Raw genomic sequence first — 27,730 nt, forward strand, 5'->3', positions numbered from 1 at the left:
TGACATTTTATGATGGGGTAACGCGAATAACTTTGAAAATGGAATTATGTTCAATTATTTGTTGTTGATGTAGCAAAATTCCAAATATCTCGACAACTATTTTGGAAGATTTTTATTGAATGCAGTTTAATTTGAAATGTTACTTAGAATCATATTCTGTAATAAAATTACAGTTTTATATGTCGATTAGCATGAAATTTAAAAACACGTATGAAGTTATCGTTAGAAAACATTTTTACTGCTAAGTTCACCATCATACAATCTCATTCAAAATGTTTCTATTCTCTTTAAGCTTTTGTTGACAAAATATAAAAAATTAAAAAAGGCTTTTGAAAAATTCAATTTTTAACATAGTTTTTTTTTTGTTTTTGTGAATAATGACACATTTTTTCAGTGCATAATTTTTTCTGAAATCAGAATTCATTCCCTGTAACTCGTTCTCAGGCAGTTTTGCTGTTTAAAATACAGTAATCGAACAAAAAAAAATTAATGTAATGCACGCATAAACGTGTATGCCTTTTTGAAAAATTGCTCTTATATCAAAATATTGCAATTACCAGAGATAACTATGGAGATTCATATACCGAACACAACTACAAAGCTTCGATCGAATCGATGATAGACATATTTTGCGGTCGGCCGCTTTCTCATGGAATCCCTCAGCTCCAAAAACGGAGACACAACTTGTCTTCCTGAGTAGACAACTAATCAAGCGTGATACTACTAAAGAAAAAACTTGTTTTAATCCACCTAATGGATGAGAAGGATGGTGTGAAATGTGGGGGGAGCAGCCCCTCACCGCATACCTCTAGCTACGTCCCTGTCCAATTACAGAAAACATATATAATTCAAAAAAAAAATTGGCCGTAATTAGGTTGGCGATTTTCAGAGCGATTTCAGAACCTTTCTGTATGAGAAAGACAAAAATGTGTCAAAGTTCCGTTTCGTTGCGTTGCGTAAGCACGGTATACTTCGTAGATTGCAGACTGATGACTCTCATTTCCAGCCAGACTACTTGAGGAGCATTGTTTGGGAATAACAATTGATCCAGTTCAAGCGAGAATTTCGCCTGAGAGCCACCATTGCGGGCCACGACCATCTTTACCGTAGCTTGGGATGAGAAAGGAAGCGTTGATGTGGTACTTACTTAATGGAAGGCCCCGACTCAGTGACACTCCCATAAGTACCACGGATTGGGTAGTGGGTGGATTGTTATTCAGGGTTCGCTTCAAGCAAGCGATGCGACTGAGAATATATTTTCGTGCATGTTTGAATAGTTTATTGACTGTAGGGTACGTAAATCTTCTAGGCGTTTAAACTCTGCACACCTAGAAAAATTAGTGTAAATTTACGTCTCCTGACCCTGACATATACGAGCATCAAAAATGACTTAGTTTTATGTTTGATTTTAATTTTACATGACGTTTAATTTCGTAAATCATGTAATTTTACTCCACATACAGCGTTTGTTCTGAATGGTAGTAAGTGTAATTTTATGTTATTGCGCATGTAAAGTATATGTTTCATGTAAAATTAAACGGAACACGGCAATGTTCCGTCATTTCGTAAATTACGGTTTATTGAATTGTGTCATGTTTGCAATTACGTCAACGATAAAATTCAGATTTTTTTGGTGTGTGGCTAATCTTTTATCGAGATTGTTTCATCGAAAACAATTTGAACTCTGGACAGCCGGCTGTCGGGAGTGTTGTCGACAATGTAAAATGGATTGCAAACAATGAGTTTAAAAGTGTTATGGTGGAACATTCATAAATTATGTAACGCAAAGATTACCCAATACTAACTAACTCTCTGTCATATTACCACGTTATTTTTCCCCTTGGTCTAATACGAATCAAATTATTTTAGTTTTTCCTTCATTTTGTAGTAGCACTTTTATGCCGCTACAAGCAAAAGTGTTCATGTTCTATGGAATTTACTATATACATGGCGCAATCGTGCGTAAGACGGCCGATTGCGTCAAAGCACATGACGTGCTCCCCTCCCATTTATGTTACAATTAGTCATATCTCTTCCTCCTAATAGCGTGGCAGAATTTATAAATGGTCCTTATTGGTATAATCACAAGCATATTGAGATCCCGTAACTTGAAACTTTCCACCTCGTTCGAGTAAGCGTTCCGATATTACAATGAAGACGCGAAACAGAAAAGATATAAATGCTGTATCCCTAAACGATATTAACATCATGCGCGAAAAAAACACCTCCCGTTTCCAAATAGTACGTGATTATTGTTAGCTCATTATAATTTACTGATGAGTTAATGGACTAAAAGTAAAACATTAAATATGACCATAAAACATTTGTTCCTCGTGCTGAAATGATTGCCTCAAATTGGTAATTGGATTTGAATTGATCTTGCGAATTGTCAATTCTCCACCCTCATACATAATTCGAAAGTCATTCACTCAGACAAGACCATGCATATTTCCCACACGCATTAAAGACCCAGTGGATTCGTTTCCGAGTTGGTCAAATAAACAATAAACAAACAAATAAATTAGTTTGCTCAGTCTAAAGAAATGTCAGCTCGATTGGCATCAACCGGCGGATACGTGTTCGCTTACAATAATGCCATCAAATGAAAGTACATTTAAAATTACATGCGACAAAATATGTACAACTCAGAATATAACGAAATGATGATTCTTAATTATTTGCATATAAAAAAGATCGGAAAAAATTAGTTGCATAACCAAGGTGGTTCATTTTCAAAGATAGCACTGCTGATGAATCACTTTAGAAAAATTGGTGATAAGGGACGCGGACGAAAATAGCTGACCACCGCCGAGAAAGGCAAAAATGTGCCAAAATTTAAAAAAAAAGTCAATTTTCGTCAAAACAATTTTTAGAGACATTTGGAATCAGAAATTCAAAGTCGATTTTGAAATTTTCCTTTACTTTTTCAGATCATGCTTATAGGGAATCAAGAACAAGTGGCCAATGCGGTCAAAGTGACTTCGGTTAGCCATTATTGATCTAGACTGGCGAATCGAAATAATTTTGCATCTATTTTAATAGGTTTGCATCATTTTGATGTCATGGTGGGACCAGTTTATATAAGGATTTGCTGTGTGGTCGAACTCTTAAACCCATAACTCCGGAACCGGAGGTCCAATCAATAAAAAATGGGATGTGATTAGGTTGGCGATTTTCAGAGTGATTGCATAACCGTTCAATGTGAGAAACGCAAAATGTTCATGACGACATCGATGAAATCGAAACATTGTTCGATGTGGCATATTAAAAATGTTTCAAAAGTCCTTAACACTGGATCACAACTTAGGTACAGAGTACGGTGGGTTGAATAAAGCCTTTTTATACACGGTTTGGATTTAATTTCCAGGTATTACCATTCGTTCGCTGCTACCAGAAACTTTTATTCCAACACATAACAGCACTACAGTACTCTGAAGCACGAAAGCTATCATCAAAGCGTTCGATAGTGAAAAGGTGCATTCACATTGCAGTTTATGTGCAGAGGAAATCTATTTCACACTAGATTTAATGGTATTTTACCCATGAATGTGGATTTTAATCCTGGAGTGGAAAACCACTCTCAGCTACCCTAAGATGCGATTCAGTATGCTTTGCTGGTTGCAAACAACCATTCTACAAGTTTTCTGTAACAGAACGATGTCAAGTTCTGTTACAGAAAATTTGTAGAATGGTTGATTGCAACCAGCAAAGCATACTGAATCGCATCTTAGGGTAGCTGAGAGTGGTTTTGCCCATATTTATTGAAACAGGTATACCGTTAATGGCAACCAATGCAATGCCATGAAACACCATTTGCTCGCAATAATAGAAATACGTTGTGTACTTTTATCAAACATATAGTAGTTTTCGAAAATTGCTGGGAGGTGGCGTTGAATTATAAGTGGAAGGAAAGTTGTAAGATAACACATATCGGCAACATAAATAAACATAAATAAACAAAAAAAAAATATTGTAATGTTTTTTTCGTCTACATTTATCTACATAGAATAGCTTTTGTTGCTTCAATACTGTGCAAAATTCCAATATGGGAATCATGGGGGATAACAAAACCCCATCGAATTCCAAGTCAATAAAGTTCCGGCACTTGTTCGCACTTGAAAGCGTATTGGAGTGCAAATAAACATCGCCATATCTACCGCAATGGAATAAATATCTGCTTGCGCTTCAAGTTTTCGAGCGATCACGTTCACAATTTTATAGAGCACACCAGGAACAATATTTGTCCATCACGTTTGTTCACGGTTGTTGAACTTACCCGAGTAAGAGCGTCACCAGTTATACGAGTGATTCGTGATAAGACCATAAAAGTCAACTGTCAAAATATACTTCGAGAGGAAATTCTAGATGCTATACACATTTGTTGGGAGGGAACTGTGATCTATTATTATCACTGCCAGATGCACTCAAAATATCAATTAAATGAATTTTGATTTAGATTATACTTATTTTAGGTAGTATTCTTTTTCTTCTAGAGATGGCGGTATATTTGAGTCTTTAGCACTTTGCACTATGGTCCCAAAGCTGTATTTAGGAAGACAAAACTGTTTGCGCCTAAACCGTTGGTTTTAGATATATAGTATCTTCGGCAAACTTTCTTAGAACTTTCTTGCCGATTTTTTTATATTAGCTGAATTAGGGTGGTCCTTGTGGTTTGGGTGTTCAAAGTATCAACTTCTTAGATATGTAAAATTCAGCTACATAATGTTCTACAAAGTTATAAATCAATCAACTTGAAGCAACTTTTCTGAAGAAACTATGTGACTATCTCTAATGGTTCATGTGCTATGATTTTTGCAATATTTAAGGTAGGGTGGCTCTTTAAAAATTGGTTTTCTATTAATATCTTTTTATGTGTTAATTTCTTGCTAATACTTTGTTCTAGAGGTTTTTAGAACTTTTGTAAATACACATTTTTGCTGAAGCAATGAAGTTTCTATCTCTTTTGTTTGCATAGTTACAGGCGATTTTTAAAATAAAAATGGTTTTTTTCAAAGCTATATATGTTCCAACACTGCAAATGGATTTTCAATATTTTAATTTCATTTGAAAGATCGGAACTTTTCTAGTTTTTGGTGAAAAAATTGCGAGAGCGTTATTTCTGTAAAATAATTAATAAATTTTTGAAAATGGTGTATTTTTCAACAAAAATCGTTCATAACTTTTCAAATAGACGAGATAACAACTTTGTTACTTCAGCAAAAATATTCGCCATACAAAGTTCTAAAAGTGCTGCAAACAAACTATTTACGATAAATCAATGTCTGAAGTGACAAATAAGAAATAGTGATTTTAAGGGGTCACGTTTTCATCGCTCAATCTCTTATGGTACAATCAACTGAGAAATAGCTTTGTATGCCGTATGTCATGGCAATTCTATTGGATTTGTAAACGTTTTTCAAAGAACAGTCTACCGTACATCTAAATGGTACAGTGGATTAACAGTAGTTTTAGCTGCAAACTATCGTTAATTCTAAATCGGCCAACAAACGTCATCTATGCTCACTTAAGTAAATCCTTTTTGGTTTGGACTAGTGCTCAAAACGAGTGCTAGAAAGAAAATGATTTAGTTCACGTATTGTTATCTTAAAATAAAATCTTGAAACGAGTTTGTTATTCATAGCAGCGGAAATTATTGTATGCTTTTCCAACATTTATGCAATGTTCGAAACTATAATGACGGCTGTGGGTAAGTTAAGGAAAGATTCTCAATTTTTTGTTACTTCAAAACAAATAAAAGTAAGAGGTCTGAAAATCGCTAACCGCGAACTGGTAAAATAACTCATAAAGCATAATTCCCCCCTATATAATGCATGGCGGTCGCTTCATTGGCCACGTAATAGATAACTTTTATTTAGAGTTTACTATAGTTCGCTTTTAACACTATTGTAAATTCACACTAACATGTAGTTGTACGGTAGAATGTAGTGTCACATAGATGTCAATAGATTTTCTGTGATTTTTGGTATTATCACACACATTGACTATTTCTCAGTTGATTGAACCATAAGAGATTGAGCGATGAAAACGTGACCCCTTAAAACCACTATTTCTCATTTATCACTTCATACATTGTTTTATCGTGAATACTTTGTTTGCAGCACTTTTAGAACTTTGTATGGCGAGTATTTTTGCTGAAGTAACAAAGTTGTTATCTCGTCTATTTGAAAAGTTATGAACGATTTTTGTTGAAAAATACACCATTTTCAAAAATTAATTAATTATTTTACAGAAATAATGCTCTCGCAATTTTTTCACCAAAAACTAGAAAAGTTCCGATCTTTCAAATGAAATTAAAATATTGAAAATCCATTTGCAGTGTTGGAACATATATAGCTTTGAAAAAAACCATTTTTATTTTAAAAATCGCCTGTAACTATGCAAACAAAAGAGATAGAAACTTCATTGCTTCAGCAAAAATGTGTATTTACAAAAGTTCTAAAAACCACTAGAACAAAGTATTAGCAAGAAATTAACACATAAAAAGATATTAATAGAAAACCAATTTTTAAAGAGCCACCCTACCTTAAATATTGCAAAAATCATAGCACATGAACCATTAGAGATAGTCACATAGTTTCTTCAGAAAAGTTGCTTCAAGTTGATTGATTTATAACTTTGTAGAACATTATGTAGCTGAATTTTACATATCTAAGAAGTTGATACTTTGAACACCCAAACCACAAGGACCACCCTAATTCAGCTAATATAAAAAAATCGGCAAGAAAGTTCTAAGAAAGTTTGCCGAAGATACTATATATCTAAAATCAACGGTTTAGACGCAAAGAGTTTTGTCTTCCTAAATACAGCTTTGCGACCATAGTGCTTTGTATGGGATTTTCAGGATTAAAATATTTACTGCAAGTTTGACAGCTCATGCGAACAAAACAAATCAATCAAGAAGTATAAGGTGACCATATCAAGCCAGCAAAAAAAGCAAGACATTTTGGAAAGGAGAACCCCCCCTCCCGATCAGAATGAAATAACAAGATTATAACAGAACACAATTTTTGTATCATATTATGTTATAAATTAAGTCTCGTTAGTAGTTAAAATAATAAAAATTTATAACAAATAACAATGCGAGATATAGTTTTGAAATATTTCTGTTATGTGTTTCTGATCGGGTTGTCACCTCTCGATCCAACGAGCCTGGCGAAATACTCCCCGAATTTTCGGCAAACATAAAAAAATTCTGTGGGCCTGTCAGCAGAACTCTGCCAGAATGTCTTTCGTGACAATGCGATCGCCGAGCTTCTCTTCGTATTTACACATGCACGCAGTTTTTGCTACATCACAATCAGCAAAGGTTTCAAGCTGTTGTGAACAGATTTCTTTAAATCGAAAAGAAAAAAAACAACCACATTTTCATATGTGTCGATAGCGGGTATCCTTACGAGCATAATCATACCCACACAATTCGAATAAAACCAGCAAATTTACATTTACTTGAGCGTAACAATTGCGCTACATAATCTGTAACTTAACTGTACATATGATTTGAAATTTACGCGATTTCTATTTAAAGAAAACATGGATGAGACTTAATCTTCTGCAGTAGGGGAACATGGGGAGTAGGATGTCCCAAAATAACATCATGTTAAAAAAAATTCATCCGGCTCACTTCTGAAATGAAAGGTTAGGATAGTATCAAGATCACTTTCTTCTTCGGAGTAAATTTGATAAAACGTTTCCTACTTGTGGCGCATTTTGATTTTTTGAAAATGAGACGATTTTGGGTAAAGTTTCAAATTCATGCTTGTTGAAGTACCCCTGAACTTAGCTTTTTTAGATTTTCAGCATTTTTTTATTTTTTTGGGGATCCAAATGGAGAAGTTTGGTTTGTTAGTTTGTACAAATTTGGAATTATATGAGTGGCAGAGCCATTAAAACATAGTAAATAATGTAATTTTTGGTGTTTGGTTGGCACCTGGGTTCGAGTCCCGACCCCGAACATAAGGTTAGAAATTCTTCATAATAGATTTTTCTAACCCGAAGAGGCGAATGACCTTAAGGTTAAAACCGAAATAAAAAAATTGTTTTTCTTCAAAACTGAGTATCTACAAAATTTTAAAGGTATAGGAAACAATTCAAATAGTTGAGCCAACTGTAGGGGCGCAATTTTGCTGAAGAAAGTGTATAGCAACGGCTAATGGGGTATGAGTTATATAAGTTTTTGTTAGATAACCTTTTGGCATTTTATGCTATTCTTCAAAAATAACACTTTACTACAAAATAAAAGAATTCAAATATACTTAGTCCGCATTTCGTTTCGTTGAAAAAAAGCGTTTTCCGTTTATTTTAAGTACGTCAAGATCGGGTTTAATGACCATTTGATGATTTGGCCTGGGGAGACTTGACCAAGAGAATTTTGAATAGTCAGAACAAAAAAAATGACATAAAATATACTATAATTGTTTTTAGCATACTGTAGAGATCCTTAGGTAACAGGAAAAAAATGGCTGCATTTCATAAATATCAATTTTTTTTGCATTTCCTTTCAAGGATTAACTGAACTGCTTACATTGCATGTTCACACGTCACGAAATCTACCATATTACGGCTAGCTATGTTTACTAGTACTAAAAGATATACTGATGTTTGATGTGGGGTTTTTGTGACGTGATAAACATTAACAGTAGGTATCACAACATAGTAAATATCAGAAAATATTTAACCTTCTTAACTTATTTCCACTTGGTCAAGTCTCCCCAACATTAGTTATTGCTTTTTTTCTTTTTTTATTTCGTTAGTCACATTTTCTTTTTTACATTTTAACGATATTCAGTTAGCTAGAGATTACTGGGTAGGGAAAGTTATAAAAATAGAGCCATAGTACTCAAGTGAGAGCAAGGATGTGAAGTAAACAGATCGGAAAACTAGAGGTGGCAGGGTCATTAGACCAGGCTTAATATCTTACGGGCTTAACTTTTGTCTTCTGCTAATGAGGGTCGAGCTTAGGCAACATAACTACGAATCACCCGAGTTCACTAGCATGTGTCTTGGTATAGACAGACAAGTCCATCTTTATCGTGACAACCGACAAATATTAAACCACGCAAGATCACCACTGAAAACCTGTCGACGGTTAGCATCAATCAACGATGATTGCTGCTGTTCATCTCTGTTTGCCTTTCGAATGCCGGGATAGATTTTTATTAGACTATTGTCACTGTGCTTACAGTCGTTGCGGGTTTGCTACATTCTGTAAGGCTATGGCTGTGTCTACAGCGGCTACCAACCCGGCCGAAAGGAAAGGAACAAAAGAAAAAGTAACTTATGGGGACACATCGAAAGGAAAGGAAAAAAGAAAAAGGAACTGATGGGAATCCATCAGGGTGAGTAGATAAGTAGTTGCAAAGAGATATAAGGAGGAAGCAAAGACTCAATGAAAAACCGACTTAATCCACTGATAAGTGAGATGAGACATTAGTTTGCAGAACTCATGCAAAGTAGACACCCAACTAGAGAAGGACACAGATTCGAGCTCTGCACAAATAGTATCTCGAATAAACTGAATTTAATAAAATAAATAAAACAAATGAAATTTGAAAATTATTAAAGCACAAAATTGATAAAAAGTAATCAAATTCATAAAATGAGGAGAATTATTAATACAAATCAAATAAATATGCACATCAAATTAGTTCATCTCACGAAGTGAAAATAAGACAATATATAAAATATAATCGAATAAAATAGATTGATTCCAACTAACAAATTTGATGAAACCGATAAAAGGAATGACTGTACAGAATCAATTAAATAAATAAAACTAAGAATCTGAATAAAATGTATGAACTGGAAAAAATACTAAAATTAATAAAACTAAAGAAAATTAAAAAACAAATAAAATGAACAAAATGATTGAAATGAAGGAAATGATTATTAAAACAAAAACAATTAAATGAGTGAAATGCACCAAATGAATAAAATAAGCAAGAAAATGAAACAAAATAATTTAATAAATACAATAAATCAAACATGAAATAAAATGTGGATTAAATCAATACAATGAGTAAAATAAATAGATATGGGAAAATAAATAAAAAGAACAAAATAAACAGAATAAGATGAATTCAATAATTAAAAAGAAAAGTTAAGCGACATTAAAATAGTTATAAATATATAGTATAAATTGATTTGTGTCAAATGAATAATATGGATGGAAGAATAGTTGGCTGAACAAAATTAGTCAGATTATTAAAACAAAAAAACTAAATAAAATGAGTTGGAAACAATGAATGAATTGCAAGAAATGAAAACAGTAAATAAAATAAAGTTAAATGATAACTGTGCCCTGTATTGATCCCACCATTTTACCCAAGTAACCAATTAGCATTAAGACGTAATATATGCTTTAGATCCACATATAAAGCTGTCTTTAAAGCCGTGAAGTCCTAAATTCTGATATAATGCTGGTATTATGCCAGAAAAGGCGAAATATAGTGCTATTACTGTGCAGAGATTGACAGCTCTTTTCTGCAGTACTAATGCTATTAAATAGCACCAGCGTACAAATGTCAAATTTGAAAGCCTAATATTGGCACTACTAATGTTATTTAAAAGCTTCAGTTGGCTGTCATTGTCCGTCATGGTTTAAAAACCATTTTTTATGTTTCCTTTCGGTATGATGAGCAAAAAAGGAATAACGGCATGTTTTCATCGATAGCACTAGTTTACAAATTTTGGGGTGATTGCATGAAGTTAAGAAAAAAGGTGTTTTCTAAGTCAATTTTGGGGGTCGCTGAACACGAAAATCATATTCACTTTCTTTTTCAAAGAACCGTTTTTGAGATTTTTTGAAAAAACGTGTTTTTGAGCACTTTTTGCAGTTATTGGTCAATAGCTCAGAAACAAATCTTCCGATTAACACAATTGACTCACCATTCGAAAGGTATTGATGTGCCCATTCCAAAAATATATAACATGGTTGGATTAAATATCAATAATTTAGGGTTAAGAGCAACCAAAGTCAAAAAAAGTAATGTTTGGTAAAATTACTCATTTTTAGTTGATTTTTCATAAAAAAAATAATTCGGCAAAAAAAATCTTTTGAAATCTTATGTGACAGACAAACTTCTCACGTGAATTTTAAGCCTAGGATCACAAAAATCCGATATAAACTGGTGGTGTTATTAAGCACCGAGTGAAAATTGTTCTGTTTTTCACAGTCTTAAATAAGATTACACTAGTTTACATGAAAAATGAAGTTGCGAGAAAAAGTGTTTTCTAGATTAATTTTGGGTAGCTAATCACGAAAATAATACTCAATTTCTCTTTCAAAGAAGTTCGAGTTAAAAAAAAGTTTTTCTTTTGATTCCTCATTTTTGGTTTTGCACTGTTTTTTATTACAGAAAAATGATTTTTCATATTTTCTGAATATCTTATGTGACAGATTTTAGCAATTTTAAGGTAATCGTGATAAGCTAAAAAAAAAGTTGTTTCTAAGTTGATTTTGGATCGCTGAATACGAAAACAAAGTCCACTTTTTTTAAAGAAGCATTTTCAAGATTTCTTCGAAAAAGGTAATTTAGGCACTATTTTAGTTATTTGTCAATACCACGTTCGAATAGGAACCGATCGAAACAGTTCGAAAGGTATTGGTATGCCCTTTCCGAAAATGTGTAATATGTGTAGATACATTGTGTGTACATTTATTATGATTAAAATCGCCAAAGAAAAAAAAAGTCTAATGTTCGACCTTTTTTAAAAAATGCATATTTCTAGTTAATTTTTTTATAATAAATCACGGACATTTTTAAATCTAATGAGATAAATAATCTTTTTGCATAAATTTTAAGCCAATGGTCACAAAAATCTGATGAAAAATGTAGATGGTATGAAGCAATGAGTGAAAACTGTAACTTTTTATTTTTCGCGCAATCATATTTTTGGCTAAAATAATCTTCTATACTTGATAGTTATTGTTTGTGTTGGCTACTGTCTTCTCGAGCTTGCATCCATCCATCCTGCGGCATTTGAATGGTTTTGGATATTTCATTGTACAACTAAATGCTCTTTTTAAAATGTGGAAATATTCGTTGCAAAAGTTTTGTTTAGTCTGTGGTGAGTACATATTTAATAAATTAAAGGAATTTTCACCTTCTGCTTCAACAGGCTTCGCAGCCGATTCTCAGTTCACAGAACATAACGTGGCTAGTGCTACAATCCCACTGAGTCCCGATAGGGACTCGAATATATGATGACTGGTTTATGAGACCTGTGCTACACCCTCTAAACCTGGTGCGGCGGGCAGGGACTGCTAAAATCATAAAATTTCTATTTCGCTAAATGTGCCGTAGCATCAACATTTTTCATCCGATGTTAGTGATATTAGGCTTAAAATTAACGTAAACATATTATCTGTCATCTTAGATCCTAAAAGGTCTGAAAAAAGATTTGTTCTTCAGGAAAAAAAATCAATTAAAAATGAGTAACTTTTAAAAATGGTCAAAAATGCACGTTTTTAAACTTTGGACGCTTGCAGCACTAAAAATTTTACATATATTATATGTTTTTAGAAAGGCCATCTCGGCACCTTTCAACCTGCATATTGACTATATTAATTGAATGATTTTGACACGAAATATTGACTAAAAACTACAAAAAGTGCTCAAAAACGTTTTTTTTTAAAAAATCACAAAATCGCTTCTTTGAACAAAAAATGAATATTGTTTTCGTGTTCAGCGACCCAAAATTAGTCTAAAAATACTTTTTCTTGAAGCTTCATTTTTCTTGTAAACTAGTGAGTTTAAACGGCGTAGTTCGTCCCTGGCCTTACAGTGCGTAAACGGCGTCCATAGCTGTGACGGTCCTTCGCTTGGCGTGTTAAAAGTAAGTCACAGCGTTTTATAATGTTTTTCGAAAACATCCCAAACACGCCACGAATTTCCTCATAGATTAGATCGAAAATAGTCTGAACTCCTCCACGACGAGCCAGACGGATGGTTTTGTAATTTCCTTGGTATTATCACGAAGAACCTAACGATGCCGCATGGCGCCTCCCTCGCCGAGCCCTTAACAACCTTTGCCGGGGTTAGTCATTTCTGAGCAGTAGATTGACGAGTAGTTTCACTTCGAAGTAATATTTTAATACTGAAATGATGTGTACCCGTTATCAAGCGCTTTGATATTGTATGATAGCGAATTCCCATACATACAAATATCTATTTCAGGTTCCTCCATTCCATCGTCCTACAATTTACAATACAATGTAACAATTGTCTTTTATCAAATGTTTTTGGATAAGCAAATGTTAGTGTTTGGAAAAGGCGCGAGAGTGAAGATTTAGGCGTCCTTTATTCCAGTATAAAAGAAACCGATCCATGCAAATTTCAACAGTTCTAATTTACCCGCATCCCGAAGAAAACAGAAAAACTACAAACAACCATGGCCCGTACCAAGCAGACTGCCTGTAAGTCCACTGGAGGAAAGGCACCGCGCAAGCAGCTGGCTACGAAAGCTGCCCGAAAAAGCGCCCCAGCCACGGGAGGAGTTAAGAAACCTCATCGCTACAGGCCAGGTGCCGTAAAATCCGCCGTTACCAAAAATCAACCGAGTTACTGATCCGCAAGCTGCCATTCCAGTGACTGGTTCGTGAATTAGCTCAGGACTTCAAAACGGTTCTACGATTCCAGAGTTCAGCCGTTGTGGCTCTACAGGAAGCCAGTGAGGCGTATCTGGTCGGTCTATTCGAGGGTACCAACCTGTGCGCCATTCATGCCAAACGTGTGACAATTATACCTAAAGACATCCAGTTGGCCCGACGCATTCGCGGAGAACGTGCCTAAAACTAACATTTGACTGACTTGACATGGCATATAAGGCAACTTACAGGTTACACATCACGGATAGACGGCATTCCATAGAAACGGTGCTTTTCAGGACCACCGAATATTTGAATAAGAATTGAAAGTCAAAATTTCCGCTTGTAGATTGGAAAATCCTTTTGCAGATCTGCCCAAACACGATCTGTTCATAATTGTTAGAATCATCAATACAAAAATCTAAAATCGTGTTCTTCACAATGTCTCATATCTCTCTCACAATCATTATCATTAGATCAAAATCCCCTCATTACAATAGCGATTGATCGTAAGAAGTTTAGGTAGTAACCAAAACAACAAGAACCAAATCGTATTGCTTTTGTCTAAACAAACCGAAGTGATCTTGATTTATATTGTCTTATATAAAAACATGGCGTATAGGTATATGTAAACCGAAAAGGAACCATACGCTATTATTATAGAATAACGATAAAAATTTGTGCGGTCCATGAAAGTTTCAAGGCATTTTTAATTTCCTGGCATATTGTTATAACCATAGAACTGAACATGCTAGTTTGGATAGCAGCAATGTACCGATATTGTCAGTCCCATCAGATTCATTTTGTGACACTTTTTAAACGCATTATTTTAATGCACAACTTGTTTGTAAAATCAGAACTAGACGAAACGGGAGACACACAAAATGGAAATTGTCACCCACAACATTTGCTCAGTTTCATGCATTAAACACTAAAAATTAATGATTAGGGAAAAATACTAAAATATAAGTATACCAAATTGGAAATATAGCCTACGTTATCCACAAAATTTCACAAAAACCTTTGCCAGCAAATTTCAAAACGGATTTTAGCGAGGTGAAAGTTTTGAATGCGAGTCCAAATCGATCCATTCTCGCCTAAAATAATGGATTTTTCTGTAAAGTTATTCCCATTTTCTGTAAAGACATTCCCTTACGATAAGAGTGAAATGATTCAAATTAAATTCTTAAACGAGCAAAATGGTCGCCCTGAAAAGGACGTTTTGTTTAGGTTTAGCGTCGGCCATTAGATCATTCCTTGTTTTCGGTTTTCTTCGGCAGCAGCACGGCCTGAATATTTGGCAGCACACCGCCCTGGGCGATGGACACTCCCGAGAGTAGCTTGTTCAGTTCCTCGTCGTTACGGATAGCTAACTGCACGTGACGCGGAGCGATTCTGGTTTTCTTGTTATCCCGGGCGGCGTTTCCCGCCAATTCCAGTACTTCGGCGGCGAGGTATTCCATCACAGCAGCCAAATAAACGGGTGCTCCTGCTCCAAGCCGTTCAGCGTAGTTTCCCTTTCGCAGCAGACGGTAGATTCGACCCACGGGGAACTGAAGACCAGCACGATTTGAGCGCGACTTTGCTTTTGCCTTGACTTTGCCTCCTTGACCGCGACCAGACATAATGCGTTAGGTTGATCGATTATGGTAGCAACTTCCAACTGAAATAAAGTTAGACTGATGCCAGATGCCTGGCTAGACCCCCGTTATATACCCGTTTCAACGTACATTATTCATCACTAGGGAGGAGCTACCAACGTAATGAGGTCGTCCAAATATAAAAGGAATGGATTATCAATCCTTTCTATTCTTGTATAAATAGATTAGCATCGATTACATCACCATCAGTTTGTTTGAAGCACCAATAAGCGAAATACAACAGCGGAATGGCGCCGAAAGTGAGTGGCAAAGCTGTCAAAAAAGGCGACAAGATGCAGAAGACCATTGTCAAAGGAGACAAGAAGAAGCGTAAGCAACGCCGGAAGGAAAGTTACGCTATCTACATCTACAAGGTGTTGAAGCAAGTCCATCCGGACACCGGAGTTTCCTCGAAGGCCATGAACATCATGAACAGTTTCGTCAACGATCTCTTTGAACGCATTGCATCCGAAGCCTCTCGTTTGGCTCAGTACAACAAGCGCTCCACAATCACTTCCCGCGAGATACAGACCGCCGTTCGGCTACTGCTGCCGGGAGAGTTGGCCAAACACGCCGTTTCCGAAGGCACTAAAGCTGTCACCAAGTATACCAGCTCCAGATAAAGCTCTGTGACCGTTGCAAAAATAAAAACCCGGCCCTTTTCAGGGCCACCAAATTATTGTCAAAGAATTGGATTAAACTTTCCTCAAAATTAGCAGTTAACATTTACTAAATCTCAGAACTAAGAGGTATTATTAACCCTCCGGAACTCGCGCGAATGAGCAGCTGCTGGTGATGGAAGAAGATTTCGCCAGAGTTTCGAAAGGTGTTGCACAAAATACAACGGCGCGAGTGCCGGAGGGTTAAAGCTATTCAAGCCATTGTTTGATTCCTATGGAAAGTATCACATCAAATACAATTTCCATTTCTCACGACCCATAACCAAGGTCTGACTTTATTTAAGTAAACTACCTTCTGCAATTAAATTACAGCAATGATCAGTTTTTATCAACCAAACGAAAAGTTTTGGAACGGACAAAAAGGTTAAAAGTATAAAAACGGATGAAGTCGGAAATTTTTATCTTAATTTCTTCAACCAACATAGCTAGAAGCAACCTGAGAACTATCTCAAATTGTCTGATCAGTGGCGTAACCAGAAACTCGGTTTGGTGGGGGTTTTGATGAAAATCGATGATTTTTTCGAAAACTTTAATGTAATAATCTACAAACATGAAGAATCAATATAGAACAGCTTTCAAACCTCCATAAATAACTTTCTTTTAAAATATGTTTTAAAAGTTAATGAATATACACTTTTAAAGTAAAATAAATGTTCGAAGTTTTTTTACGGTCAAAATAACATAATTCCGAAATCGTAATTTTTTAATGTTTAAAAACTTCGAAGAAGTGTTCTAACATGCCCTACATTGTGTTCTCTAGGTTCGGTTTTAATAGGGCATAGAGACCGACTCGTTTCAATAATATTAGGGAATCACTCCAAGAAATCAAAACACTTATTTCGACGACCCATTCATTTATTCACATTAATCCCAGCGACGGGTAAAACATTCAACTAAGCCCAAGACTTGTGACTCTCCACTGAGCTTAAGGCGGATAACTTCCCACTAAACCCAAAAAGGGTTAAAGACAAACCGCATAGAGCGATGGCTAGACTACGACTAGCTCGTGATTTTTAGTTCAACACATTAAATCTATCTCTACAAACATATTTGAGCCTAAATTATTCTCAGCACGACTGGCAACACGGACGATGCATGTTGTAGAGTCTCACGTCCCGTAAGTTTCTCTCACCATCCTTAGTGAGATTCTACTGACAGATGCCTGTCCAGATCGATCGATGATGGCGAATGATGATAAGCTGAGGGGATGGTCGATAAATGATGCTGTGCCTCAACAACGTGTATTTAGAAAAGTTGTTGAGAATGTCATTTTAAACAACTTTGTTCAAGATACGTATTTAATTCACAATAGATTTTAATTTTAAGATTCAGAATCTCAGACCTTCGACAAATGTGAATTTCATTGTTCATAAACAACAGAAGAGATTTATCGTATACAGTAATATCAGAAAAACATACTTTATAGATTTTTTACGAAGCCTAATATATTTAGATAGCCTAAAGCCTTCATGTATTCAAGAAAATTGTGTGTAATAGCATTCTCGAAAACTTTACTGAAGACAACTAAATTTCTTTCAAAAGTAAATTCTACATGACTCCTTCTATGAAGATCCAGTATTTTTTATCAAAAGATGTGCTTTTTTACGTTATAAAATTTTTCGGATTTTTTACTAAACCTCCAATGTTGACGATTTCGAAATGATGTGATCTTAACCTTCAATTCTATTATCAAAAATAATATAGCTAACATCAAATGCTCATAAAAATCATTCCTGACCTTCTAGAGACAAACGGAAAACGCCATTTTTATTCATTTTTCTTCAACTTTCAGAAAGTGTTATTTTCGTTATTATTCATATTAACCCTACAAGCTCTTAAAAAGAAATCTGTCGACTGTGATTTGTTACAAAAAGCCGGAATCATTTTCTAGTGGAGTCTTCTCATGTATGTATTTTATATGATAATGGCATAATTTGACGACTATGGGATCAGTTACAAGATCCCATTCCCACAGTTTTCCAAAAGTCTCCTTGTTGCTTAAAACTATCATTATATAAGGAATTAAATTATATTTACAATTATCCTTGCAACATGTTATTATTGTAGGCAGCATCAATAAAAAATTTCTTCTATCCAATTAGTTTTGATTTGGTAAGGGTTTCAACACACCTATCCACCCCAATGGCTACGCTACTGTGTCTAGTTAAATCTAATGCCAAAGATAATTATTTTATTAGCGATTCTCGAACGGTACTTCAAATAATGCTGTACCGTCTAAAATTAGGCTCACATCTAGCGTTTCCAATACAGTTAGTCAAGTTTTTCTTCAGAAAGATTTAATTTACGTTAAATTTAAAGAAAAATGCTCAGTGGGAAAGTTTGATAATTATAGATTTCCATACTAGACATTGACTGAGCCACAGTGCAACATGTAGTAGTTAGAATGGCGAACCATGCTTCTTGGATATCTCTCCACTATTCATTTTTATTTCATGGGTTTTCAGGGTCAATTGGTTGTTTAACCATCTGTCACAAGTTTTTATTTGGCTTGAGAACAGGAAATTAAAATCGCCATCTTATTACGTAGATTTTAAAATAATCCAACCACTTTTTAGTGATTTGATAATTCCGCTCGCCGGAATTATTCGGCTCATTATCTCACATAAACTGAGACAGCAAAGACATTCATCACTACGGATATGGAAGTATGGAAACTTCATAGATCTCAGCATGAAAATATACATTTCATAATACCTTTGATCCGGCAGATAGGACCAACTCCATAAAGAGAAACAACCCGCAACCGTAATATTCTTTCCTCCATGCTTAACTGTATTGTAACTAACATTCATAAATTTCTGAACATCGAACCAATCATTTAGCTTTCAATCCAACATTTTTACACCTTTCTTTAATCTAACTAGAATGTGTCCTGCTATTTTCCTTTTGAATTTATTAAACCAACCCACTTTATTTATTCTTTACGACGGCTATCACGACATCGAGCACATTGTCTGGGCGCGCACCGAATACAGTTTCGCCAGATCTCGGTTAATAGATACCCTGCGAGCCCGAAGAAGACCAACCAACGTCCCGGTTCGAGATGTGCTGGCAAGCCGCGATCTGCTCTATATGTCCCTCGTTTACACCTTCCTAAAAACCATCAATATACAAGTTTAACTGCCCCTTCTTATTTCTTATCATTCTCAGAAACGCTCTCTTCCGTCTGTACCATACACCCAAGAAGATTTGATGCGACTCCAAGGCGACACAAAATATCTCTGTCGGATAAGCCAACAAACACTGGACCTACAGTACGAACATCACACGCGCAACTCGAAGTGTTGCGAATCCACATCTGAGCCGTACTACTAAATCGAAACCTCTGCCGTCTTGAGGAGGACCACCAAGCGTCCCGGTACATGATTCTTCCTGTTGAAGGCCACCCGAATCTGCAATGTAATGTAATAATGCCTGAAACTGAAAGTTTATAATTTTCTCTCCTGTCATCTTTGTCCACCCTCCCTACCCTGACACTTATACCCAGCAGTATAATCCCTACCCACCGCCACAATTATCTTCCCGAAAAATTTAGCTCTTTTTGTCTCTTTTAGTTTTAACTATTATATTACAAAATCTCGTTGAAAATGCCCAATCTTTACAAAATTCAATCACGCCCTTTAGTTATTCCTATTTTTAAGGTAGTTGTAAAATTGACCCCCTTAATTAAAAATTATTTGCTCCAATAATCTCCCTGCTTAAAATGTCAAACCATATTGCCCTAAAACTAAATGACCCCCCTAATCTTACGAAAATTAAATTACCCCCTTGTGAATTTGTTTAAGATAGCTATAAAATCTCCTTAGTTTCATTAAAAAAATCAATATGTAATCCCCTAGTTTTAAGTAATTTAAAATGTAAAACAATACAAATTTGGCGCCTTTAAGCTAACTCAAACGTGCCTTATCAAATAAACGAGTTGAATAAAAGAGCAACCACAGAAAATCAATGCATTATTTGAAAGTCAAGTTAAAATATGATTTTAGTTCATCAAATGGGAAGAAAAAAATGGTAAACTACCCTACATTTTGACTACTACCTAACAGGACAGGACACATATCCTTGATTTAATACAATTGAAAGATTGTAGGTATGAATTGCTGGCTTAATAAAAATGAATTCATGGAAGGTAAAGAAAATTGGGTACAAAAAGTTTATAAAATCGGGGGAACATAAAAACGGGTTGAAACTGTATCAACAATTTGTGTTGCTAAAGAGGAAACATGAAAAAATAACATCATTATTAACCGTCGTAAGACAGAAAGCAGACTAGTCGTCGCTTCATATTATAAAAGCGTATTCCTCATATATTAATTACACAAGGCAATCGTTCAAAGATAAGCAAAAGTTTTTTGTTTTTTTTTTTTCAATTTGTTTTTTTGATAACGTATGCGTTAGCTTAAAGGTGCCATTTTTTCATTGTTTTACATTTTGAATTTCTTAAAACTAGTGGGTTACACATTTCAATTATTTTGTTTTATATAATGAAACTAAAAAAAAAACTTTACAGCTTACTTATACATATACAAGAGGGGATAATATAATATTCGTAAGATCAGGGGGACGGGTCATTTTTTGTGTTCTTTGTATAGCAATTCACTTTATGATTTTTAGAAGGGAGATTGTTGGAGAAATTAATTATTAACTAAGCGGAACATTTTACAAGCATATTAACTATAAATAACTAGAGAGGGTGGTTCAATATTAGGGGGAATTAATTAGGGCTATTTTAAAGTAATGGTACTGTTGGGCATTTCTTAACGAGATTAAGTATTGATCAACTAAAACTAGAAGATAGGGGGCACATAAGTTTTGGGAAGATATTCAAGGGGTGAAGTCATACATCTGTGTATCAGAGACATGGGAGAGACGTAGGGCAAGGCTGACAGGGGAGGGGGGGGGGGGGGGGTAGATATAAACTTTCAGTTTCCGGCATCAGGAATCAACGGCCAGGATTACAGATTCGAACGGATGCATCAAGTATTGGGACGCCGGGCGGGTTCCTTCGTTTTCCTCAAGCCGGCAAGGGTTCCTCCAGACGATTTCGTAGTACGGTTCAGATAAGGATCGGAAACAAACCGCGTTGCGCGTGTGATGTTGTACTGTAGGTCTCGTGTTGTTGGTTCATTTGACAGATGTTTTGTCTTGTCTTGGAGTCGTATCAAACCATCGTTGGGGTACAGTAGGCGGAAGAGGGCACTACTGGGAATGATAAGAGAAAAGATAGGGGCATTTAAATTTGGATATTGATGGTTTTGAGGAACGTGTATAGAAGGGACATGTAGAGAATATCGCGGCTTGCTAGTACATCTCGAACCGGGACATTGGGTGATCTTCCTCGGGCCCGAAGGGAATCGAATAGTTGAGATCTGGCAGAACAGTACTCGGCGCATGCCCAGACAATATGTTCGATTTCGTGATAACCGTTGCCACAAGCGCAGATACCACTCTCCACGAGCCCAATACGCCAGAGATGTGCGTCCAGCGTGTAGTGATTGGACATGAGCCGAGACATTACGCGAATGAAATCCCGACCCACATCCATCCCCCTGAGCTAAGGTTTCGTCGATACCTTAGGGATTATCGAATGTAGCCACCTTCCCAGTTCACCAATGCTCCATGAAGTTTGCCAACTTTCGAGGGTTCTCTGATGAGTAATACTGAAAAATTCGATGAAGCTAATTGGTCTTTCATATATGTCACCGTGTAAAGCGCCCGCCTTAGATAAAGAGTCCGCTTCTTCATTACCTGGAATGGAGCAATGCGAGGGAACCCAAACTAAGGTAATCTTGTACGATCTTACAGACAAAGCACGCAGGCGCTCCCAGATTTTCCCCAGAAAATATGGAATGTGTTTTCTAGGTTTCATTGAACGGAGAGACTCGATTGAGCTGAGGCTATCCGAGACAATAAAGTAATGATCGGTGGGCAAAGTATCAATGATCCCAAGGGTATATTGAATAGCAGCAAGTTCTGCGACGTAAACTGAAGCAGGATCATTGAGTTTGAATGAGGCGGTGAGGTTTTGATTGAATATACCGAAGCCAGTGAAGCCGTCGAGGCTTGACCCGTCGGTGTAAAACATCTTGTTGCAGTCGACTTCTCGAAATTTACTATGAAAGATGCTTGGGATCACTTGGGGACGTATGTGATCCAGGATTCCACGAATCTCGTCTTTCATGGATGTGTCGAAGAATACAGTTGAATCAGAAGCATGAAGGAGATTGACACGGTTGGGATAGTATGAAGAAGGATTGATATTTTGTGCCATGTAATCGAAGTACAAGGACATAAATCGGGTTTGATAAATGAGCTCGACAAGCCTTTCGAAATTTGCAATTACTAACGGGTTCAAGATATCGCATCGGATGAGCAATCGATATGAGAGTTCCCAAAATCGATTTTTCAGCGGAAGAACGCCCGCCAGCACTTCTAGACTCATCGTATGTGTCGAGTGCATGCAACCCAAAGCAATAAGCAAACAACAATATTGGATTCGCTCTAGTTTGATGAAATGTATGTTCGCAGCGGAGCGGAAACAGAAACTTCCGTACTCCATCACCGACAATATTGTTGTTTGGTACAGCCTGATCAGGTCTCCTGGGTGGGCACCCCACCATGTTCCGGTTATTGTACGGAGAAAGTTGATCCTTTGTTGACACTTCTGTTTCATATACCTAATGTGACATCCCCAGGTTCCTTTAGAGTCGAACCAGACCCCGAGATATTTGAAAGTTGAAACCTGAGAAATAGTTTGACCCATTAATTGAAGCTGTAGTTGCGCTGGTTCACGCTTCCTTGAAAATACGACTAGCTCAGTTTTCTCCGTGGAGAACTCGATACCCAGCTGGAGGGCCCAAGCAGACAAATTGTCCAAGGTATCTTGCAATGGTCCTTGCAGATCGACGGCTTTGGGTCCTGTAATAGAGACCACGCCGTCATCTGCAAGCTGCCTTAGCGTGCAGGAATTGACAAGACATTCGTCAATGTCATTCACATAAAAGTTATAGAGAAGGGGGCTTAGACATGAGCCCTGGGGAAGACCCATGTAGCTAATTCTTGATGTCGATAAATCACCTTACGAAAAATGCATATGTTTTTCGGACAGCAAGTTTAGCAAAAAGTTGTTTAGAGTCGGTGAAAGACCATGCTGGTGCAGTTTCTCAGAGAGAATTTTAATAGAAACTGAATCAAAAGCCCCCTTTATATATAGGAAAACTGATGCCATCTGCTCTTTGCTAGCATAAGCCATTTGAATTTCTGTTGAGAGCAACGCAAGACAATCGTTCGTGCCTTTGCCTTTGCGGAAACCAAATTTTGTATCTGACAGTAAGCCATTTGCTTCAACCCAATTGTCGAGGAGAAACAGGATCATTTTCTCGAACAACTTCCGGATAAAGAACAGCATCGCAATCGGTCGATACGAATTGTGGTCGGAGGTTGGTTTTCCTGGTTTTTGAATGACGATGACCTTCACTTGCCTCCAGTCATGAGGGACAATATTACCCTCAAGAAACTTATTAAATAAATTCAACAAGCGTCTCTTGGCAGATTCTTTAACAAGTTAAATTTGATTCTGTCTGGCCCTGGGGCTTTATTGTTACATGATAAGAGAGCAAGTGAGAACTCCACCATCGAAAACGGTGTTTCGTTCTCGTTATCGTGAGGGGACGCGGCGCGGTAGATCTTCTGTGCCGGGGCGGAATCCGGACAAACCTTCTTGGCAAAATCGAATATCCAACGGTTTAAATATTCCACGCACTCGTTAGTACTGCTTCGGTTTCGTAAGCGCCGGGCCGTACTCCAAAGAGTGCTCATCGATGTTTCTCTCGTTAGTCCGTCGACGAACCGGCGCCAGTAGCTACGTTTTTTGGCTTTTATCAAACTCTTCATGCGCGTTTCCGCCATCGCGTACTGTCGGTAGCTAGCTGGCAGCCAGTCGTCCCAGAAGGTCTTATACGCAGCGGCCTTCTCCGCGTACACGTCTGAGCACTCTTTGTCCCACCATGGATTGGGAGAACTCCCGCGTGAGTTCGCGTCTGGTACGCGTTTAGTCTGAGCTTGAATCACGGTATCGAGAATCAAGCCAGCTAGGAACCCGTACTCGTCCTCCGGAGGAAGCTCTTGAGTGCACTCGATTTTGTCGGATATCGCGGACGCGTAGCTCTTCCAATCAATATTTCGTGTGAGGTCATACGAAACATTGATTGTATTCGGTGGACTTGAACCGTTAACAATATTAATTACGATTGGCAGATGGTCGCTGCCGTGGGAATCAGAGACTACCTTCCACATGCAATCTAACCGCAGCGATGTCGATCAGAGGGACAGGTCTAAGGCGCTCGGTCGCACTGGAGGGGCAGGAATCCGTGTCATTTCACCCGTATTCAAAATAGTCATATTTAAGTTGTCGCAAAGCTCATTGAGTAGGGTAGATCGATTATCGTCATGAAGACAACCCCATGCCGTGCCGTGGGAGTTGAAGTCACCCAAAACTAGCCTCGGTGCGGGGAGGAGTTCCGCAATATCGCAAAGCCGTCGGTGGCTAACTGAGGCTCTAGGGGGGATGTAGGTGGAAGCAATGCAAAGGTCTTTTCCTTTAATTATGGTTTGGCAAGCGACAACTTCAATGCCTGGTGTCGAGGGGAGGTCGATCGGATTGAAAGAATAGTACTTTTTGATCCCCAAAAGTACTCCTCCGTAAGAGTCTTCTCGATCCAAGCGAATAATATTAAAATCGTGAAAGTGTAGGTTTATTTCTGAAGTAAACCATGTCTCGCATAGGGCAAATGCATCGCATTTCAAATTATTTAGTTAAATTTTAAACGAATCGATTTTCGGGATAATGCTTCTGCAATTCCACTGTAGAACAGTGATTAAATCCTTGACCTCGTTCGATGAATTAGCCATCGAAGGATACAATCGCTGAAAGGAGGGGCCATTTCGCAGTGAACTGCATCAAGAATGTTTTACTGCGGGGAGAAAGCTTATCAAGATACTTTTAAGGGGGTCAGAAATATTTAACGCTGTTAGAATACGGTCCACAATGTTAGAGAAATTTATTAAGCCAGTACTGTTTTCTTTCTCTGGCTGAGATATGGGAACACTTGGGGTTTTTGATGTTCCTGGAAGTGCTGGGAACTCCTTTTCTGAGCTCAGGTTGCTGAGACCGGGAGCGACTTGCTTCGATTTTGCACCAGTACTTCCTTGAGTAGTTATTTTAGGGGGCCCATGAAGAGACACCTTCTGGCCTTTACGACGAAGCTTGGGGGAGGAAATGTTCCTCCTTTTTCTATTACTTCTAGGCACAGCAGAAGATGTTCCCTCCTAGGATTCATCACTGTCGCCTTCGTCAGTAGACAAGTTGGTAAAGATGTTCGTAGAGACAGGTGGCGTAGCTATCTTAAGCATTTCTGCAAAAGATCGCTTAGAGCGTCTCTGAAGGGAACGCTTAAGATTTTCCTCGCGCTGTTTGTACGCGGGACATGAAGGGAGATCATGTGGGTTTCCCCCACACTAGAGACACTTTTCGACATCTCTACCACAGGAATCATCCGCATGATTCCCACCGCATTTCCCACAGCGGCCTTTATTGCTACAATGGGAGGCTGTGTGTCCCAATTGTTTGCAATTAGTACAGTTCATGACCCGCGCCACAAAGAGGCGAACAGGTAGACGAACCTTGTCAAAGAGAAGGTAGTTGGGTAGGGCAGAGCCGGCGAAGGTCGCCCGATAAGAGTCTGAGTTGACGTATATTTTGTTGCCGTCAGCTGCGACTGATGCTGAATGCAAACGTTTGCATTCCAGTATCTTCACTGGCCCAGCAAACCAGCAATCGTATATAAAAGTTTACAATAAATTACAAATAATGACAGACTAAATCAAAATTACAAATAGTGCAAGCAAAAATTATGTTTTGTTGTAAAAAGTTCACATAAAATGCAAACCTGTGATCGAAATACAAGGTTGACTTGAAGTTATTTATTAGTCCACTACAACTTAAAACAAAATTGTACATGCGGAATAATAAAGACAATTTTGAAACATTATATAGAAATTAATTTGCAATTGGATTAAACTGCAAAATCGTTCAAAAAATAGTCACCTCCTTATAGCACTTCGCAAATTCTCTGCCAGACTAGTTCAATATTTGAGCAATAAAAAATGGCTTGAGTACAGAATGTAGGTTGTGATTTGAAAGGTATAGAAGGCATCATTGGAGTGCCATATTTAGGTTGGATTATGGTATTTTTAGATCGTAATCACAAAGCGATAAAAATGTTCAAATATAATCTTTGCTTGACAGTGTATAAATAGAAGAGTACATAGCGGCTATGCTGGGAATACGAAGATCTCAGGTTCGAAACTGGAAGTAAATCGTAGCAGGTAATTTTAATAATTGATGTGCCAGTTACTCCAACCTCACCCATGAAAAACATATCTACCAGTGTGGGCGTAACTGTGTCTTATAACAGAATTATGGAAATTTCATCTTGTTTTTTTATTTTCATGATATTATTTTTTTAAAAATACTTCCTGTTACCACATTGGGGACATTAAGCTGCATAAACCTTCATGTGTGATTGTAAAGTTGATCATATATAAACTCAAAATGATAAACTAGATGATTGTATATGGCTTCTGATGGGATCAAAATTCGTCGTAAATCACATAGTTCTACTATACCGATTTGTTGTACATATATGGCCTCCACTTTTGTTCACATAGAAGAGATCTGTGCATTTTATACAATCAATTCATGTCGTTGAAGAGTACAGTTAATCAAATTGCAACTTATTAAAGTGAATCAAAATGTTGGCTGGGGGCTTAAGCAAGTCTTTGAAACAGCCAGTCCCATATTTTAGCAGGTCCTCGCAATTCAGACTTGAATCGGAAACGACCCCACTGACTTCAACCCGGCTAGCTGGAATATACACCCTGTACTCCTTCGTAAATGGCTCGTAGCCAGCAATATCGTTTGCCTGAGTTGAACTGTTAACAACCACCCGAAGCTTATCAGGGCGAATTTTCGATATTTCTGTCACGGCCGAATACCGGTCTGTCAGAACTCGAGAAATCTGCAACAGTTTCAAACACTTTTTTCTTTGGTCCGAAAGAAGATCACAAATGGCCCGGTGGCCGAGCTCGGATATACTTTGAGCCGGGGAGCCGATTTTGTTTCGACGTCCATCTCACCTTGAGACGAACCGCCGTCAGGGGAAGTCATTTTTGCACGGGCCTATTACCCAGTGCACGTTATTAAGACAACCAAGAAGGGGAAACGTAAACTAATACTTAGCTTGTGTAGGTAACGGTATCCAGACGGCTTACTAAAAGAACGCTGCTTCACTTTTCACTGACCGGCTAACGGTACTCAGAAACAGAAACACAAAAGAAGGGAAAAATACTGAAACCTCAACTAGGCGTAGAGTTTGCGAATAACCTTGAACGCGGATTAACACTATTTGTCGCTATAATGTGTACGGACCGACAACAAAAGACTTCTACCTCAACTGAGTGCTCGATAACGAATGATAAGCAAAAGTTGATTTGAAATTTCGGTAGTAAAAATACTTAAATTCCATGCGAGCATTTCATAAAAATGAAATAGAGTAATATAAAACAGAACAAAATTAAGTAAAATGAAATAGAATAAAGTAGATTTTCAATGAATAATAACTTTGTCGAAAACTGCAATTTGAATGGAGTGATTAGTTTTAAAAAAAAATTACGCTGCCATATTATTCCAGAAAAGTTAACAATACGTTGTACAGCAAAAACGT

At 37.1% G+C, this 27,730-nt stretch overlaps 3 protein-coding genes and 1 pseudogene across 14 annotated transcripts in view; 2 read left to right on the top strand and 2 right to left on the bottom strand.

The window, feature by feature from the left end:
- The window catches only part of LOC131688679 (protein Fe65 homolog), a 281,910-nt gene that overhangs the window by 133,399 nt on the left and 120,781 nt on the right, over positions 1-27,730 (bottom strand). The gene's annotated exons all lie outside the window — the stretch shown is intronic.
- Positions 13,411-13,872, top strand: LOC131688687 (histone H3, embryonic-like; annotated as a pseudogene).
- Positions 14,857-15,231, bottom strand: LOC131687157 (histone H2A-like). The gene has a single exon (XM_058971211.1). The coding sequence runs from the start codon at positions 15,229-15,231 to the stop codon at positions 14,857-14,859; it is 375 nt and encodes a 124-aa protein (XP_058827194.1).
- Positions 15,439-16,021, top strand: LOC131688688 (histone H2B-like). The gene has a single exon (XM_058973139.1). It carries the CDS (start codon positions 15,495-15,497, stop codon positions 15,867-15,869), a length of 375 nt encoding a protein of 124 aa, XP_058829122.1. The 5' UTR covers positions 15,439-15,494; the 3' UTR covers positions 15,870-16,021.

The sequence above is a fragment of the Topomyia yanbarensis genome, chromosome 3, assembly GCF_030247195.1.
Source record: "Topomyia yanbarensis strain Yona2022 chromosome 3, ASM3024719v1, whole genome shotgun sequence".
In the NCBI taxonomy this organism is placed as follows: domain Eukaryota; kingdom Metazoa; phylum Arthropoda; class Insecta; order Diptera; family Culicidae; genus Topomyia; species Topomyia yanbarensis.